Source organism: Vigna radiata, chromosome 3 (assembly GCF_000741045.1).
Source record: "Vigna radiata var. radiata cultivar VC1973A chromosome 3, Vradiata_ver6, whole genome shotgun sequence".
NCBI lineage: Eukaryota > Viridiplantae > Streptophyta > Magnoliopsida > Fabales > Fabaceae > Vigna > Vigna radiata.
Window position 1 is genome coordinate 3,438,219 of NC_028353.1, and position 15,896 is coordinate 3,454,114.

General features: G+C 28.3%; 1 protein-coding gene across 1 annotated transcript; it reads left to right on the top strand.

The window, feature by feature from the left end:
* Nucleotides 1–833: 833 nt before the first annotated feature.
* On the top strand, nt 834–4,305 carry LOC106757229 (transcription initiation factor IIB-2). The gene is made up of 7 exons (XM_014639853.2): nt 834–1,427; nt 1,522–1,546; nt 2,633–2,762; nt 2,852–2,982; nt 3,104–3,192; nt 3,766–3,842; nt 4,055–4,305. The coding sequence occupies exons 1-7, from the start codon at nt 1,075–1,077 to the stop codon at nt 4,186–4,188; spliced, it is 939 nt and encodes a 312-aa protein (XP_014495339.1). The 5' UTR covers nt 834–1,074; the 3' UTR covers nt 4,189–4,305.
* Nucleotides 4,306–15,896: the final 11,591 nt, after the last annotated feature.

Consider the following 15,896-nt stretch of genomic DNA (forward strand, 5'->3'; position numbering starts at 1 on the left):
GATTAAGCGTGAAGTTTCAGTGATAAGATTAATCAAAAAAGAAAAACATTAAGTTCCAGATTGATGAAACTGAAAAGAAGAAAAAGGGTGAGAAAATGGAGGAGAGAAGAACGGGAGATGAACAGATAAGAGGAAGTGATGTGGTAGACAGAGAACATTACTGAAAGAAAGACGTGGCAAGTCCGTTAGTGAAAGTTAACTGCGTCCATTTTTAGGGATTAATTTTACATATTTTAATACTAAAAGGATTAAATGCTATCAATGTTTTGAGTAGAGACTAAAACCAAAAAGCCCTAATATTTTAGGGACGAAAAACATATTTAACCCCAATAAAAATGACACTTGTAATCTCCAATGCACTTTATAAAGTATTTTCAATAAAAATACCTTTAAGGTATATAATAAAACCATTTTTTAAGTATATTAATATATTTTTGCTAACAATGAATAAAAACATTAATTAAAGTAAATAAAGTGAAAATATTATAAAATTATATTATTAGAAGAAAAGTAGATATAAATTCTTAAAAATAAAATACTATAGTAATCCTCCTAGAAAATAAATTAAAACTTCATATTTGACTTCCATTAAAAAGTTATTCAATATCAATATTATGAAGAGAAAAACTCGTGTTAATAAATATTTTAAGAAAAACATTTAATACACCATATTAAATACTGTATTGTTTTGAGCAAACTGCCTTAAAAGATGGTTATAAAAATATATAGGAAATAATAAGATGACGCTTGTAATAAATGTGTTGACGACGTCATTAATTAACTCATAATTAATTGTACTATTTAATAAAGCTTACGCAAGCTTATTGGCACTAATTAATTACACTATTTAACTTAATCCGATTTGTGGAAAAGAGAAAGAAAGATCCAACTCAGCACGAAAATCCCATGACTTTCCTAAACCACTCTTCTTCAACAACATAACGACATAAATGCTCAATTTATTAATTTTTTTTTCTCATTCTTTAAATCTCTGCAAGCTCTCTTCTGCCAATGCTCTTCTTCTTCCTCTCATACCTCAAAACCCCAAACCTAAAACCCTAGCGAGACATAGCCATGTCTGACGTCTTCTGCACCGACTGCAAGAGGCAGACGGAGGTCGTCTTCGACCACTCGGCGGGGGACACCGTCTGCTCCGAGTGCGGTCTTGTCTTGGAGTCTCACTCCATCGACGAAACCTCCGAGTGGCGAACCTTCGCCAACGAGTCCGGCGACAACGACCCCGTGCGTGTTGGCGGGCCCACCAACCCGCTTCTCACTGACGGCGGCCTCTCCACCGTCATCGCCAGGCCGAACGGCGCCTCCGGCGAGTTCCTCTCCTCCTCACTCGGCCGCTGGCAGAATCGCGGCTCCAACCCCGACCGCGGACTCATCGTCGCCTTCAAAAGCATCGCCACCATGTCCGATAGGTCACGCACTACGCATTATTTATTTATTTGTTTAAATTAGTTGAGAATGGTTGTTTTGTCGTATATGCTGACGTGGCTGGCGGTGGAATTTCAGGTTGGGACTTGTTGCAACTATCAAGGTATTACACATTATGTTCTTGATAACTTTTTTTAGTAGCTATAAACCGTTACCTTTCTTAAACCTTGATCAAGAATGCGGTTGAATGAGGATTTTAACAATGTCTGAATGTAAAATATTCCGGTTGAAAGGAGTTAAATCCAATTTTTGCTGAATTGTGAAGCAACTTGTTTGGATTTCTTGTTGTGGAGGTGCCATGGCGGGCATTCCTTCAGAAATCATTCACCACGGCATTTGCAATGGCGGCCATGGGACCGCCATTGAACAAGGTTCTCGGTAGTTTATTCATAATGGAACACTTCACTGATTGTTGGAATTCGTTTGTGGCGATGCACTGTATTTCCATTTAAGGGAACGGGACTCAAGGTCACAACCGTCTTCAAATTTTTGGAAACTTTTTAATCATAAAAATTGGACTCTTTATCCGTTAAAAATAACAGCACAATTTTAACATTTGAAAGTATTACTATATATATATATAGATATATTTTTTTTTTCACAAAATAATGCAAAAGTTGTGAACTTCTACAATTTGGAAGCCCTTTACATCTCTCGGGCCAGAATCCAGTCTTGAAAGGTCCCACCTGCATGGGAGACATGTTCGGTTAGAATAAGAAAAGTGACGGTTACTCCTAATTTAGTCGACTTCAAATTCCTGACTTCAACAAAAGGTTAAATGCTGGACAATTGTTTAATTTATGGAATTAAATGTGAACAGAGCATTTTACGGAATATCAATTGAAATTCCCTATAAATTAGGTTACTCTCATTGAAACACGTATAAAAGTTTCTTCTGAAAATGTATACGAATGTAGTAAAGTTTGTCCCAGTTCACGATGTTTCGAGATGGTGAGACAAGCATGAAATTACGAGTGGTGATTTCATTTTTACTGAAAGTAAGAGGGTCGAGCCATGTTTATTAATGGCAACCAATTACGTTGAACTTGTCAGAACAATGTTTATATTCTTTGCTTTATATTAACTGCTCCTTGAAGCAGTTATTAGTTTATTTTGAGTTAAACATTGAATTTTATGGAAAATTAGTTTTTGTTCCCCTCTTATGTTCTATTTTGCATTTGATTTGAAGGATCGGGCTAATGAGATATATAAAGGAGTTGAAGACCAGAAGTCTAGTAGAGGAAGAAATCAGGATGCATTATTGGCTGCTTGCCTCTACATTGCTTGTCGACAAGAGGACAAACCTCGCACTGTAAAGGGTGCAACCTCATGTTTCTTTTGACCTTTGATGCTTCCTGATTTATCTTTTCCTAAAGTTACCTTACATGAACCTATGGATTTGAAATAGAAATTTGCTCTGTTGCCAATGGAGCTTCCAAGAAGGACATTGGCCGAGCGAAAGAATACGTAGTGAAACAACTGGGTTTGGAGAAGGGCCAATCTGTAGAGATGGGAACAATACACGCTGGGGACTTTATGGTGAGGTTTTTTAATTGTTGATGGGTGCTTACGTTGCACGGCTAGCCAATTTAATCATTGGGTTAGCTGACTAATTAATTTTATGTTTGTTCCACTAACATTATTTCTCCTCAATCATTAGAGGCGTTTTTGTTCTAATCTCGGTATGAATAATCAAGCTGTTAAAGCCGCTCAGGAAGCTGTTCAGAAATCAGAAGAATTTGATATAAGGTCAATTTTATTTTGTCTTGTATTTTCTTTAGAGAATGATATAGTTCAGTGTTAAGGTTAGCTGCCCGTCATGTTATTTACCTTTTGATACTATTACATTATTGTTGATTATGAATTCGATAAATACCTTGGTGTCGCTACTATGAGGAATTTCAGGTGGAAAAAGTTGGCAATACTGTGATAAAAATGAACCAACCACATTAGAATAAGATTAGCACTTTATAATTATACGTGCTCAAGGGTTACGAGACAGGACGGGGGATATGGTTAAGGGTAGTATGCAATAGCTTTGAATTTGAACTCTTTCTCCTTTAACTAGGCAAAGGATGAGTTGTGGGTCATGAACTAATGTTAGACATATATAGCCATGCTTTATTGTATTACACACTTGCGTGACTCAAAATTTGACTTTAAAGGACAAATCATTTGCGCTGTCCTCTCACCACTACTCGAATTTATTTTAGTGTTTATAGGTTTCTTCAGCCTGTTTGATTGCACCACGAATGCATTTCCTTTTTTCATAATTTTCTGATTTATCTTGTGATAGATACTGATAGCATCTTTAATCTGCAGGAGAAGCCCCATATCAATTGCTGCAGCAGTTATATACATTATAACTCAGCTTTCTGATGATAAGAAACCTCTCAAAGGTCATTGCCACTTCTCCTAGGGTGAATGAAATAAGAACATATCGACTGGTTAAATTGTCTACTCTATTTCTTATGTGATAAATTTGGAATTAAATTCGATTTCAAATAAGTTTCTAAATGAGTATTCAAATGTATGAAGGTCTTAGTGATCATAAGAATTAGTGGCTGCGCTATTATGATATATTTGTATCTGACCTACTGTGTTAGTGCAGATATATCAGTTGCTACAGGAGTTGCAGAAGGAACCATTAGGAACTCGTACAAGGATCTTCATCCTTATGTATTCAAAATAATACCAAACTGGTATGCAAAGGAAGAGGATTTGAAGAACTTAAGCAGCCCATAGAGAAAAAAAAATTAACGACCACATTTAACGACTTAGTTGCCTTTGGAATGTTCTGTCCTTATGTACTGAACTGTTTTATACTTTTAACTCAATGAAAATGCCTCTTTTTTGTTGTTATTTCTACTTCTGCGTGGCATTTTATATTATGTTTGGATGAGGGAGTTTAAAAGGATAATTAATTTATTTGAAGAATTTAAAAGTTTTTTACACTGAAATGACTTTTTTTTAGATAAAGTAATTAAAAAGAAATTGAAATTTAAGAAAATTTGAAAAGTATTTCAATTGATAAAATAAAAAAATTTCAAATAATCTAAAATAATAAAAGAAATATGAAATTTCACTCTTGTTTACTCTTTTTACTTTAGGTTGAGTTGAGTCGGTTAAAATTGAAAGTTCAATTGAGTTAATATAAGTAAAAGGTTTAATAGTTTTAACTTGGATTGAAGATAATGACGCTTTAGTGTAAAAACTAAATGATAATTTAGGCTCGTCGGGGTTAAAGGTGAAGACAGATTGGTCTAGATTGAAGTTCAAGTTAAGTAGGTTGGTTGAGGCCATAAGTCTTGATAGGTCGGCCAAGTTGAATGTAGAGATGAGATTGCTCAATATGATAGTCTAGACATGATAAATTAGGTTGAAGGATAAGACGATTCGACCCAGCTTGAAGGACGAGACAAGTTGGTCTGGGTTGAAGGATAAGACATTTCAGGTCAAGTTGATGGTCGAGTCGATTTAGTTCGGATTGAAGGTTGATCCAGGTTGAAGATCGACTTGATTCGGCCATTAAAAATAGATGTGTATAGGTCACTTTTACGTAATTTTCATGCTACACATTTCATGATGAGTCCATGTCATTTGGTTCTATCAACATTAATGATCATTATCAGGTTTAACCGTGATTGGTGCAATGAATACTTCTTTGAATACTACTTTGGTTATACATGTGGAGATAATAAATGGATACGACCTTTGGATATGCTCAAGGTATATAATGATAATTTTGAGCTCATAATATATATATATATATATATATATATATATATATATATATCATGAAAGGTTTATTGTATAGAGACTAATAATAATTTTAATTTTTTGAAGGGACCAAATTATAATTATTGAAACTAAAGAAAATTATTTGTAAGAGGTTACATAAAGGGTCATGGTCCCCATCTATGAGCACATGTATTATTTTAGTTTCTTTCTTTTTATTCCCGTGAGAAGAGAAAATCTAGAAAGAATTAAAGATGCTCTATAGAGGGAAGATCATATACCCAAGGTTTCTTATTAATTGTTCCCAATGTCTAATCCTTCAGGTACGCTTTTACTTTACTATTCTAAGGGATATTGAGAACTACATTATTTGAAAAGATTTATTTGCTTATGATTATTATTAATTTGTATGAATTATAAATCTAACAAACGGGTGATGCCCACTTAAAGTGACAATTCTAGTTTGGTTAAGAACATACCCTAACTTGACTAGAAAAAATACCACACTTAACCAATATATTCATGGACGATTTTACAGTTATTCTCATGATAATTGAGTCCCAATCTTTAATGAAAAAATCTATTACAGAATTTCAAACAAAGTCTCTAGATAAGAATAACTCAGTCTATTGAGCTGGAGAACTTTAGGTCTAGGGAAAAACTATTTTAGGTAAAGGGAGTTTATTTATTTTTATAAGCTCTATATATTAACTTGTTTTATATTTTGTAGATTTGGTAGAACTAATTAGTTGTTTTACAATAACATTATTCTAGAATTAAACTTTTGAAATAGTTCCGATAAAGATAGTAGGGAATCTTATTAATTTTTATAAGTTCAAAATCTTGATCCGTTGTATGATTTATGATTTTGTAGAACTGAATTAGTTATTAGTTGTTTTATGAATTGTCGTACATCTAGTTGTTTGGTGTAATTTTTTGACTGAAATGATATTGATTGTGAGAATTATATTAATATGAGTATTTCTAATAGAGCTCTCCGGCCCAATATGGGTTGGTGGAATCAATCCAACCTGGCTCATTTATTAGCAAGCCAGAAAAATTTGAACTCGGCCCCACCCATCACGGGTTGGTGGGTAAACAGATTAGCTCAATGTCTCACTTAATTACAATTTTTTAAATAAAAAATTACAAATTTTCTATAATTCAAATCTAAACAAGTTTCACTCTTGGTGTTTAATTAATTTTGAAAATAGAAAACTTAAATAATTTTTTCAAGTAAAAAAAATAAAATAATTTTTTATAAAATTAAAATTAATTTTTTTGGCTTAACTTGATTTTCTTAAAAATTCTACCTCACGTCTGAATCCATCCAAAGATTTTCTTCATTGTTAATAATGTTTTATAAGTCTAAAGTTAGCATATTTAATTAAATATATTTTTCATTACTTTATTTAATTAGTTAGACATTTTAAAAGACAAATGCCCACCTTTTTCTATTTAATTCGTTAGACATTTTAAAAGACAATCTTAATAAAAAAAATTGATTGTTTGAAGTTCAAATTAAATGTTAAATATGTTTTTGTTTTCTAAAACTTTGATTTGAAATAATTTTATTTATATTTTAAATTTTGATAAATTTTGTTTTTAAACTTAAAAATAATAAATACATATATTTTTAATCTAACAGTATCAGTTTTTTTAATGATATTTTAGATTAATATTTAAATTAAAATATATTAAATAATATAAAAAATAAATTATTCATCTAAAATGAAGTTTAACACATAAAAAACAAAAAGGTATAACACAATTGATTTTAAATAAATCGAAAAAACGCAGTATCTTAAATTAATTCGTTTGTGTTGTGAAGAGGGAATGAAACAATGTACTTTTTTTTCAATGGTTTGGTTTTTGTGGTCATAGTTATGTATTTATTTATTTTTGTTTTCAAAATAAATTATGGTGTTTTTATTCTATTATTTATTATATATGAGGTGAGCTTTAGTTGATATACACAAATATTAAGATAATAAAATAAAAAATTTCTTGTATTTTAAACTTTTAGCTATTTCGGTTAACAATTTTTCCTTTTTCTTTTCATTTATGTGAGTATTTATTTTAATCCATAATGTTATTTACAAGCAAAAAGTATAATTTATTTGTTAAGAAAGACACGTGAGGTTTTGTTTTCTACATGATTTGTCAATTAATCTCAAGTCATTGTATAACAGTATTGACAAAGGACTCCTATGCACACATGAACAAATGAGAAAGAAAAAAAGTTAATATCGTTTCTGCGTATTTAATTGAAGAGACTTGATTAAGACAAATTTTATCACATTTGGACGAAATTGAAACTTTTTTAAAAGGGTGGACGAACTTGACACACAACACCCAAACCAGAGACAAATAAAACAATAAAACCTATTAATATATTAACTTATGTTTCAAATTTAATTAGAGTTATGGGTAGGTCAAAGCACAAAAAAATTGAAATAATCTATCCAAAGGTCAACCTTCATTGATCTTTAACTTATTAATTTTTGTGTGTGAAATTTAGACGATCATATTTGAATATTTTCTTTGTCATGTTTGGTGTAACAAGCAGTTAGATTCCTGGACATGCAGGTACTACATCATGTCATGAATCAAGACCATCATCGCAGTAGGAATTAAAGATGATTAGATTGAGGTAATAATATATCTTTCACATCTTACATATCACATTCAACTTTGAACATTAGAATACAAATATAGCCAAGTTTTCTTGCTTTTGTAGTGGTTCAACAATTCATCCCGTTAACAGAGGCCACAATGACAAAGATACAACATGAATGAGCAACATATCTTTTGGAGAGATGGAGTTAAGTATACATTAGTTTAGTTTAAATTCTTTGTGCTTTGATATTGATAGCTTTAGTTTTTAGTTTCATTTGTCATAACTTTAGTTATAATTTGAATTGTGAATAATACAATTTTTTTAATATGAATACTAGATATATGAAATGTCAAGATTGGTTTTCTAATTTTTCAGGTTTGGTAAAATTGTAAAAACAAAGCTTTTATATAAAAAGGTGCACTTTTTGACATCGATTGGTGTCAAAACACTACAAGAAAAAAAAGCATTATCGATAGTTAAAATACGTCGTCGAAAACATCAAAAATTCGTTAGTAATGACTTTTTTCCGACAGATTATCGACGGATCCAAATTCATCCGTAAAAATGCAGTCAATAATATTTAATGACGAAATTTTATATTTGTCGGTAATTATCGATGGATTTTTCCATCGATAAATACAAAAAAAATCATTGGTAATTACCGAGGGAAAAATCCTTCGATAATTACCAAAGGAACAATCTGTTGATAAATCCATCGATAAATACCGCGATCTACTTCTTCTTCTTCCTAATCTCTCCTTTTTAGCCTTTGCTTTAGGGTTTTAGTTTTTTGTTTATGCATTTTCAGGTCAACCAAATCAAAATGTGCCTACCCCTTATCGTTGTTAACTGCTTGATTTTTGAACATTCAGTCTGACAAAGTGAATCTGCTTCAAGTGCGTGAGCTAACGATGGAACTGCTGGTTCTACGGTGTGCAAATAGGTTTCAATGTTGGTGGATGTTGCATGAACGATAGTGAAATGCATGGATCTACGTGCGAGCATTCGTGTTGGTGGTGCACTGAAAGCTCTTCGACGAGTGCGTGGTGCGGTATTTACTCACAATCTCTGCTGAGTGTTAATGTGAGAGCTACCAGTGTCGGGTAGAGTTTCGATCTGCATTGTTGTTAGTGGTTAAAGGTGTTGTAGGCTGTGGCCTGAGAGGAGATTTGATGATCTATTTTTTGAGATGAAAATGAAGACTCTAGGTGTTGTGACCGTGAGAATGTGAAGAAAAAGAGGGACATTCACATTTTTTTTATAAGAAATGGAGATGAAGAGATGTTGGGCGCAAGATTTATGCGGGAAATTTATCGCTCTTTTTATCGATGAATTTTTTTTCCAGTAAATGAAACATGCATTATCGACGAATTTACCGTATGATTTTTTCTATCGGTAAATGAAACATACATTTTCATCGGTAAAATCCATTGGTAATTACATTTTAAAAGTCCATCAGTAAATGTTAATTACCAACATATTTTTTCGTCGATAAAATTTCGTTGGTAATTTCATATATTTTTATAATGAAAAGTGCACTTTCAGATGTAAAAAACCTTACACTTTTCAATGTCAAAGGACATCATTATCATGTTCCGATGTCAATTAAAAGCCTTTTTAGGTACTAGTGAAATAGTCCAAATGTTATCTTCACTCCAAATCTCCAATGCATCCAATATCTTTCAGAGGATACCTACAAAAGATGTTCGGATGCTAAAGCCAGTTTGACATTTGACATTTCAGATATTAATGTCACAGTAAATGTAATCACATACATCCTTATCTCAAACCTATATTTATATATTTACAACGACCTAATTATGACGCAATAAGTTGTAATCACTTTTTGCCTTAAATTAATCTATATTAAAGTTAATTTCCTTGTCAACTAGCCGTTCAGTTCGTCTCCAAGGTCATTCAGTTACGAAAATAATTCGTGGAGGAGATAATCCGGTATTACTCATCGAATAGTAATACAATATTTATCATAAATTAAAAAAATAATGTTTATCAAAAGTTACAATGAAATAAAAGAAAGTTGTAAGGGTAAGTATAATATTGGAATTGATTACACTGGTAATAAATAATAAATATAGGACGGGACCATTATCAAGTGACAATAGGTATAAATTAATTGAAGTTGCTTTTTGTACGAAAAAAAAATGCATGGTTGTTCTTTAGATGTCTAGCCTCTAATTGAATAGCTTAAAAGCAAAGAGTGCATAATGAGAATGATGTTCTAATTCTCGACATATAGGGTTGAAAGGATTCTTCAAACTAGCTAGGAACTGTGTGAACCATTAATATTTATTTTCTTGAATTCACCTATGAATTATTTCCCATCACCCACATATAATGTTCCAAATCTAGCTAACACTTAGCACCTTTCAATACCTAAATATTAGTCTAGAATAATATCAAAATATCATTTAAAACTTAAGATTAAAGATAATATATATATATATATATATATATATATATATATATATATATATATATATATATATATATAATATCCTTATTAGTATATCTAGATATTTTTTAGCGATAGTATGAAAATGGAGTTACCAAATTTTAAACGTATCATAAATATATTTGATGTTGAAATGATACTTGTTAAGTTTTAAAATGCGAGTTTGAGTTTCTAATATGGATAAAAACAGTTAAGAATGTGTAAACAATTTTACAAATTGATTATTTTAAAGATTTTGTTTATTAAATATGATATATTAATGTTTGATTTATCATGATTTATCGTATTAAATTCGTAAATAATTATATTTATAAAAAAAAGTTAACCATAACTATTATAATAATAATAATAATAATAATAATATTATTATTATTATTATTTGTGTGGTGAGGTTGAAGCATAATTTTTATCCAAACTCTCATGCGATAGAATGGAATCTCCCACTCAAGTAGGAGTTTGTCAATTCAATCATATGCGGATATTGCTTCTCAAAATATTATATATCTATGCAAAGAAAATATTCTATGATCATAAAGGTATAAATTCTAAAGGTGTATTCAATTAGGATTTTCTTAAAAAAAATATCAAAAGAACTCTTTATAAATAATATAAATGAATTTTGAATTGATGAATTTTGAATTTTTAAGGAAGAATATAAACTTGGGTAATATTTAGTTCTTAGTTTTATAACATATAAAAATATTGTTGGTTCTTTAAAAAGAATTTTCATAATAGCTTTTTTTTTAATCAGTAAAATATATTATAAATAAGTATTTTAATCCACACAATATAGTATCTCCTAAAGCCTCTTTCTTTTTGCTATTGGTTCAAGCTTTTCATTCTTCTGTCAAACATTATCCACTATTATCCTTTCATCAAACATTCACGTGCATGTGTAGCACCAGAATGACATGAAGGTAAAATTGAAAAAAAAATAAAAATAAATAATATCTTATATTAGTTATAACAATTGAAAAATTAAACTGGTTCTGTTTTTCCTTATCTTTTTACTTTTATTTGCTAGAATTTGACTAAAATAAAACATTTTTTATTGATTTTTTTTTTAAAAAAATAATACAGAATTGTATTTAACTTTAAGCCTAAAAAGGTTGGAAAGATATATGAAAAGTTAAAGAAAAAGGTGAATGTGCAACTAACTAAGGCACATGTGGGGAATAGCCAAGTGGAGCCATCTGCAACACTGCAAATGAAAAGTCAATGTGATTCCGTCGATGCAGTGCAAAATTCTACAAAAATATATAAGATAAGTAATACATATAATAAATAGTTAATATTATGATACAGGGGTGTGAAAATAGTTAATCCGGTTCACACTCTTATCACGAGTTAAAAAAGAGTTAACTGATTATTTTTTTTATTAGATCTATTTAAGTTACTCAGACAGTTAATTTATAAATATTTTATTTTTGTAATTTTTTTATACATTTATTTTTATTATTTAATTTTCAGTGAAAATCAGAATTAGTTTCTTTTCGAAACTTTAGTCCAATTTAACTTTAGTACAATTTAGTCTCTCAACTTTAGAAATATATAGATTTAGTCTTTTTAATCAAATTTTGCTAAGTTATTTGACATTTCAAATGTATTTTATGATAATATTTCAGTTGTTTACACTATTTAATACATTTTTTTTCATTGAGAAATACATTTGAAATCTCAAATAAACTTAACAAATTTGGTTAAAATGACTAAATTCATGCAATTTTAAAGATAACAGACTAAATTAGTCCAAAGTTTCAAAAATGGACTCATTTCAATTTTCACTAAGAAAAAAAAAATTTAACCCTAGACTGATATAACTAGAAGTAATTATTTATTATACTAAAATACTTATAAAAAATTTTATAAAAAAAAAACTAATAAAGTGTTGTTATTGATGAATTACATATCAATTCACCTTTAACCCATCCCTAATTTGTTTAATTTGGGGTTAAGTGAATTGGGTTGAATACAACTTAATTTAAAATAACTAAAAATTTCTAAACCTAATATGACTCAAATTTATGCTGAACTAGATTGGCTCCCCAGTCAGAATCTATTTTAACATCTTTAGTAATGTAGATAAAACATTTAATTAAAAAATAGATAAATAAAATAATTTTATTATACTATTATATAAGTAAAAAAACCTTATTATCTATAACTATATATATAAGAAGATAATTTATTGGATTAAGTATAATTTTAATTTTTAAACTTTGACGGGAAATTAAAATTTAGCTCTTTGTTTGATATTTCAAACATATTTTAGAATATAGTTTGAGTTGTTCATATTATTTTGAAAAGTTTTACATCAAATGTAAGCTTAAAATACTATTTAATAAGTAAAAAAAAATTAACATTGTTATGTTAAAAAAAAATATATCATTAATTTTTAAAAGTTGAGATAAAAATGTATCACAGTTTAAAATAAAAACAAATTTGTTTTACTCTAATATAAAAAGCAGTGACTCTTTGTTATTTTTTTTTTAATCAATAGTGAATAAAGGTTGTAAAATTTTCAAGTAGATTTTAAATAAAAATCCCACAAAACTTGAAAAAATTGCTCCATTAACAATTATGTACGCGAAAAGAAGAGCATGAGGATGAAACCTGGAGAGGACCACAATAGTTGTACTTGTGTTATTTGTTTGGATATTGGATAAAAGGAATCATCAACTTTCACATTTCAACTCCTTTATACATGTTTCCATGGACAATCATAATTTCTGGACCATATCAAAAGTATGTACAAAAAGTTTGTCCAACATTTGGTGCAATTAAGTTCTTCTTATCTTATCTCATTCTTTTTTGCTAAATATTTTAACAAACAAAATGAATGGATGAAATCTCAAAGATAACGAGAGATAGTAGTTAGGGTTGCTTTTACTTTTCAATATAGAAGAAAAAAAATAGAAAAAATAATATATATATATATATATATATATATATATATATATAAAGAGGCTTTATTAAATTATATTAAATTAGAGAATATAAAATAATTTTGAAGAAGTGGAAAAACAAGGTATCGAATAAAAAGTAAAAAATATGAAAGTGTTTGGATGGGGAGAAACTGAAAAAATTAGTGGGGGAAGTGAAAGGAAAGTTTGTAATGGTTAGGATTGACCTGACAGAAGAAAATATATAAAAGTAATTAAAATGATATTTTACATTAGAATATATTAAAATAAATTATCAACATTTAAATAATTAGTTTTACTTTATGTATTATTTTTATTTTAATTATAAAATTATGAAATTATAATTATAAAATTATAAAATTATAATATCATAAAAATATAAAATGATAAAATAATAAAATTATAAAATCATAAAAATATAAAAATATAAAATCATAAAATCATAAAATTATAAAATTATAATATCATAAAATTATAAAAATATAAAATTATAAAATCATAAAATTATAAAATCGTAAAATTATAAAATTATAAAATCGTAATATTATAAAATTATAAAATCATAAAATTATAAAATTATAAAATTATAAAATCATAAAATTATAAAATCATAAAATCATAAAATTATAAAACCATAAAATTATAGAATCATAAAATCATAAAATTATAGAATCATAAAAATCATAAAATTATAGAATCATAATGATAAGATTATAAGATTATAAGATTATAAAATTATAAAATTCGAATCCAGTCCGATGGTGGGTAAACAGGTTGGCTCACTGGCTCACTTAAATACAATTTTTTAAATTAAAAAAAATAAACTCAAATTTTACTTCTAAATTTTTATTCCCAACATGAGGTTTAATTACTTTTGAAAATAGGAAACTTAAATAATTATTTCAAACAAAAGTAATAATAAACTTTTTTATAAAATTAAAATTAAATTTTAATAAAAATAAAATTAGGTAGGTGGGTGTATGGACCAATCCGATCCACCACGTGTTCAACCCGTATGAACCAAGTTTAAATGAGTCAGGTTGAAATTTGACTTGCATAAAAAAATATAATTTTTTTTTAAATCTTACTTGGCTTGAACCTCTGGTGGATCGATTTGACATGCGAATTATAACTCATTTTCACATCTCTAATTAATTCTCCACCTTGAAGTTGGTATAGTTAAATTACAAAAATGAATATAGAGTTAATTCGACATGTGAAGAAACATGATCTGTCGGTCAATGGTCCTAACAAGTGATTTTGACACGATTTAAAAATAAAATAAATTATAAAATTAAAGAATACTTTCTTAACTTTATGTTATTAAATTAAATTTTAATTTTATAGTTAATATATAAATTATAATATGTGTCTTTTTTTAAAATATAATATTATTAATATTTAAATATCGTTATTATTTCATAAAATGAAGTAAATTAACCTAAATCTATTTAAGTCGAAACCAAACAAATCAGATAAGAAAAATACTTGATTAATTTAAATCACAATTTTTCCATCTTACGTACCTAACTCCTTTTATAGATCTTTCAGGAGCAAATAATTGGATGGAGCATATTTTATATTTTGACAGTTGTAAAGAAACTTATAGATGAATCAAAATACACTTGAGGGTCTTCTCTCCTTTTCCAAACCCTTAAATTTGGATGAGTTACGAGAAAAGAATTAATAACATATTCTGATTCTCACAATTTTTTTTTTTGATCGAGAGTTTATTTATATTAAATAGAGCCGAAAAATGAATATGAGGTAATTTTTTTTGTTTTGATGGAAAATTTAATATTAATTGGATAAACATAAATATTATAACAACATTTAATAATATAAAATTATTAAATAAAAGATTATAAATTCTACACCTAAATACAAAACATATAAAATATTAATATAGTTATACCGTATAATAACTATACTAACATAGTATATGTATATAATAACAAATTGTTTAAAACTAAAGAGTTCTTAAACATAAAGTTTAGATATAATGAGATTTTTAAGTTTATGAGTCTTCGCCTCCCAGCAAAAACATGTCCCAGCAAAAACATGTTAGTACCTAATTCATTCTTTACTTATTCTGAGAAGTAATAATTACAAAAGAGAAATAAATCACAAAAGAAAATAAAAAATAGGATAAGCTAGTTTTCAAAGGAAAACTTTATAAAACAATTTAAGCATATCTCATATTAGTCCAACAATTATAAAGTACTATAACTCATATAAAGATACACACAGTTGACTCTAGACTCAATTATCTGGATATATGTTTTGACATAGGACTTCATTATAGGTGTACACTTATAGTAATATTTATGCTCTGGAGAGTCATAAACATAAGGTTATCACCCTACTACTCATGAGGTTAATTTTTCATGCCTAAGACCAAAAGTTCAGGATAAAAACCTCCTGTCATTCTCTTCCCCATCCTATTAATCTTTATATGAGCTAAATGACTGGTATATAAGGATACCTCCTTTCTGAATTTCCATATGTCAAACATACACTAAAAATCACCAAAAAGTAAAATTTTTCCTTGAAATTCTCTCAACAACCATACCACACATAAGCATATTAAAGGTTCTCCTATACATTCATGTAGTCATTATTCTCAATAGCAAAAATCAAGAATGATACAGATTAATATCAAACAACCAAAGTAATAAGCTAAAACAATTATATAAAT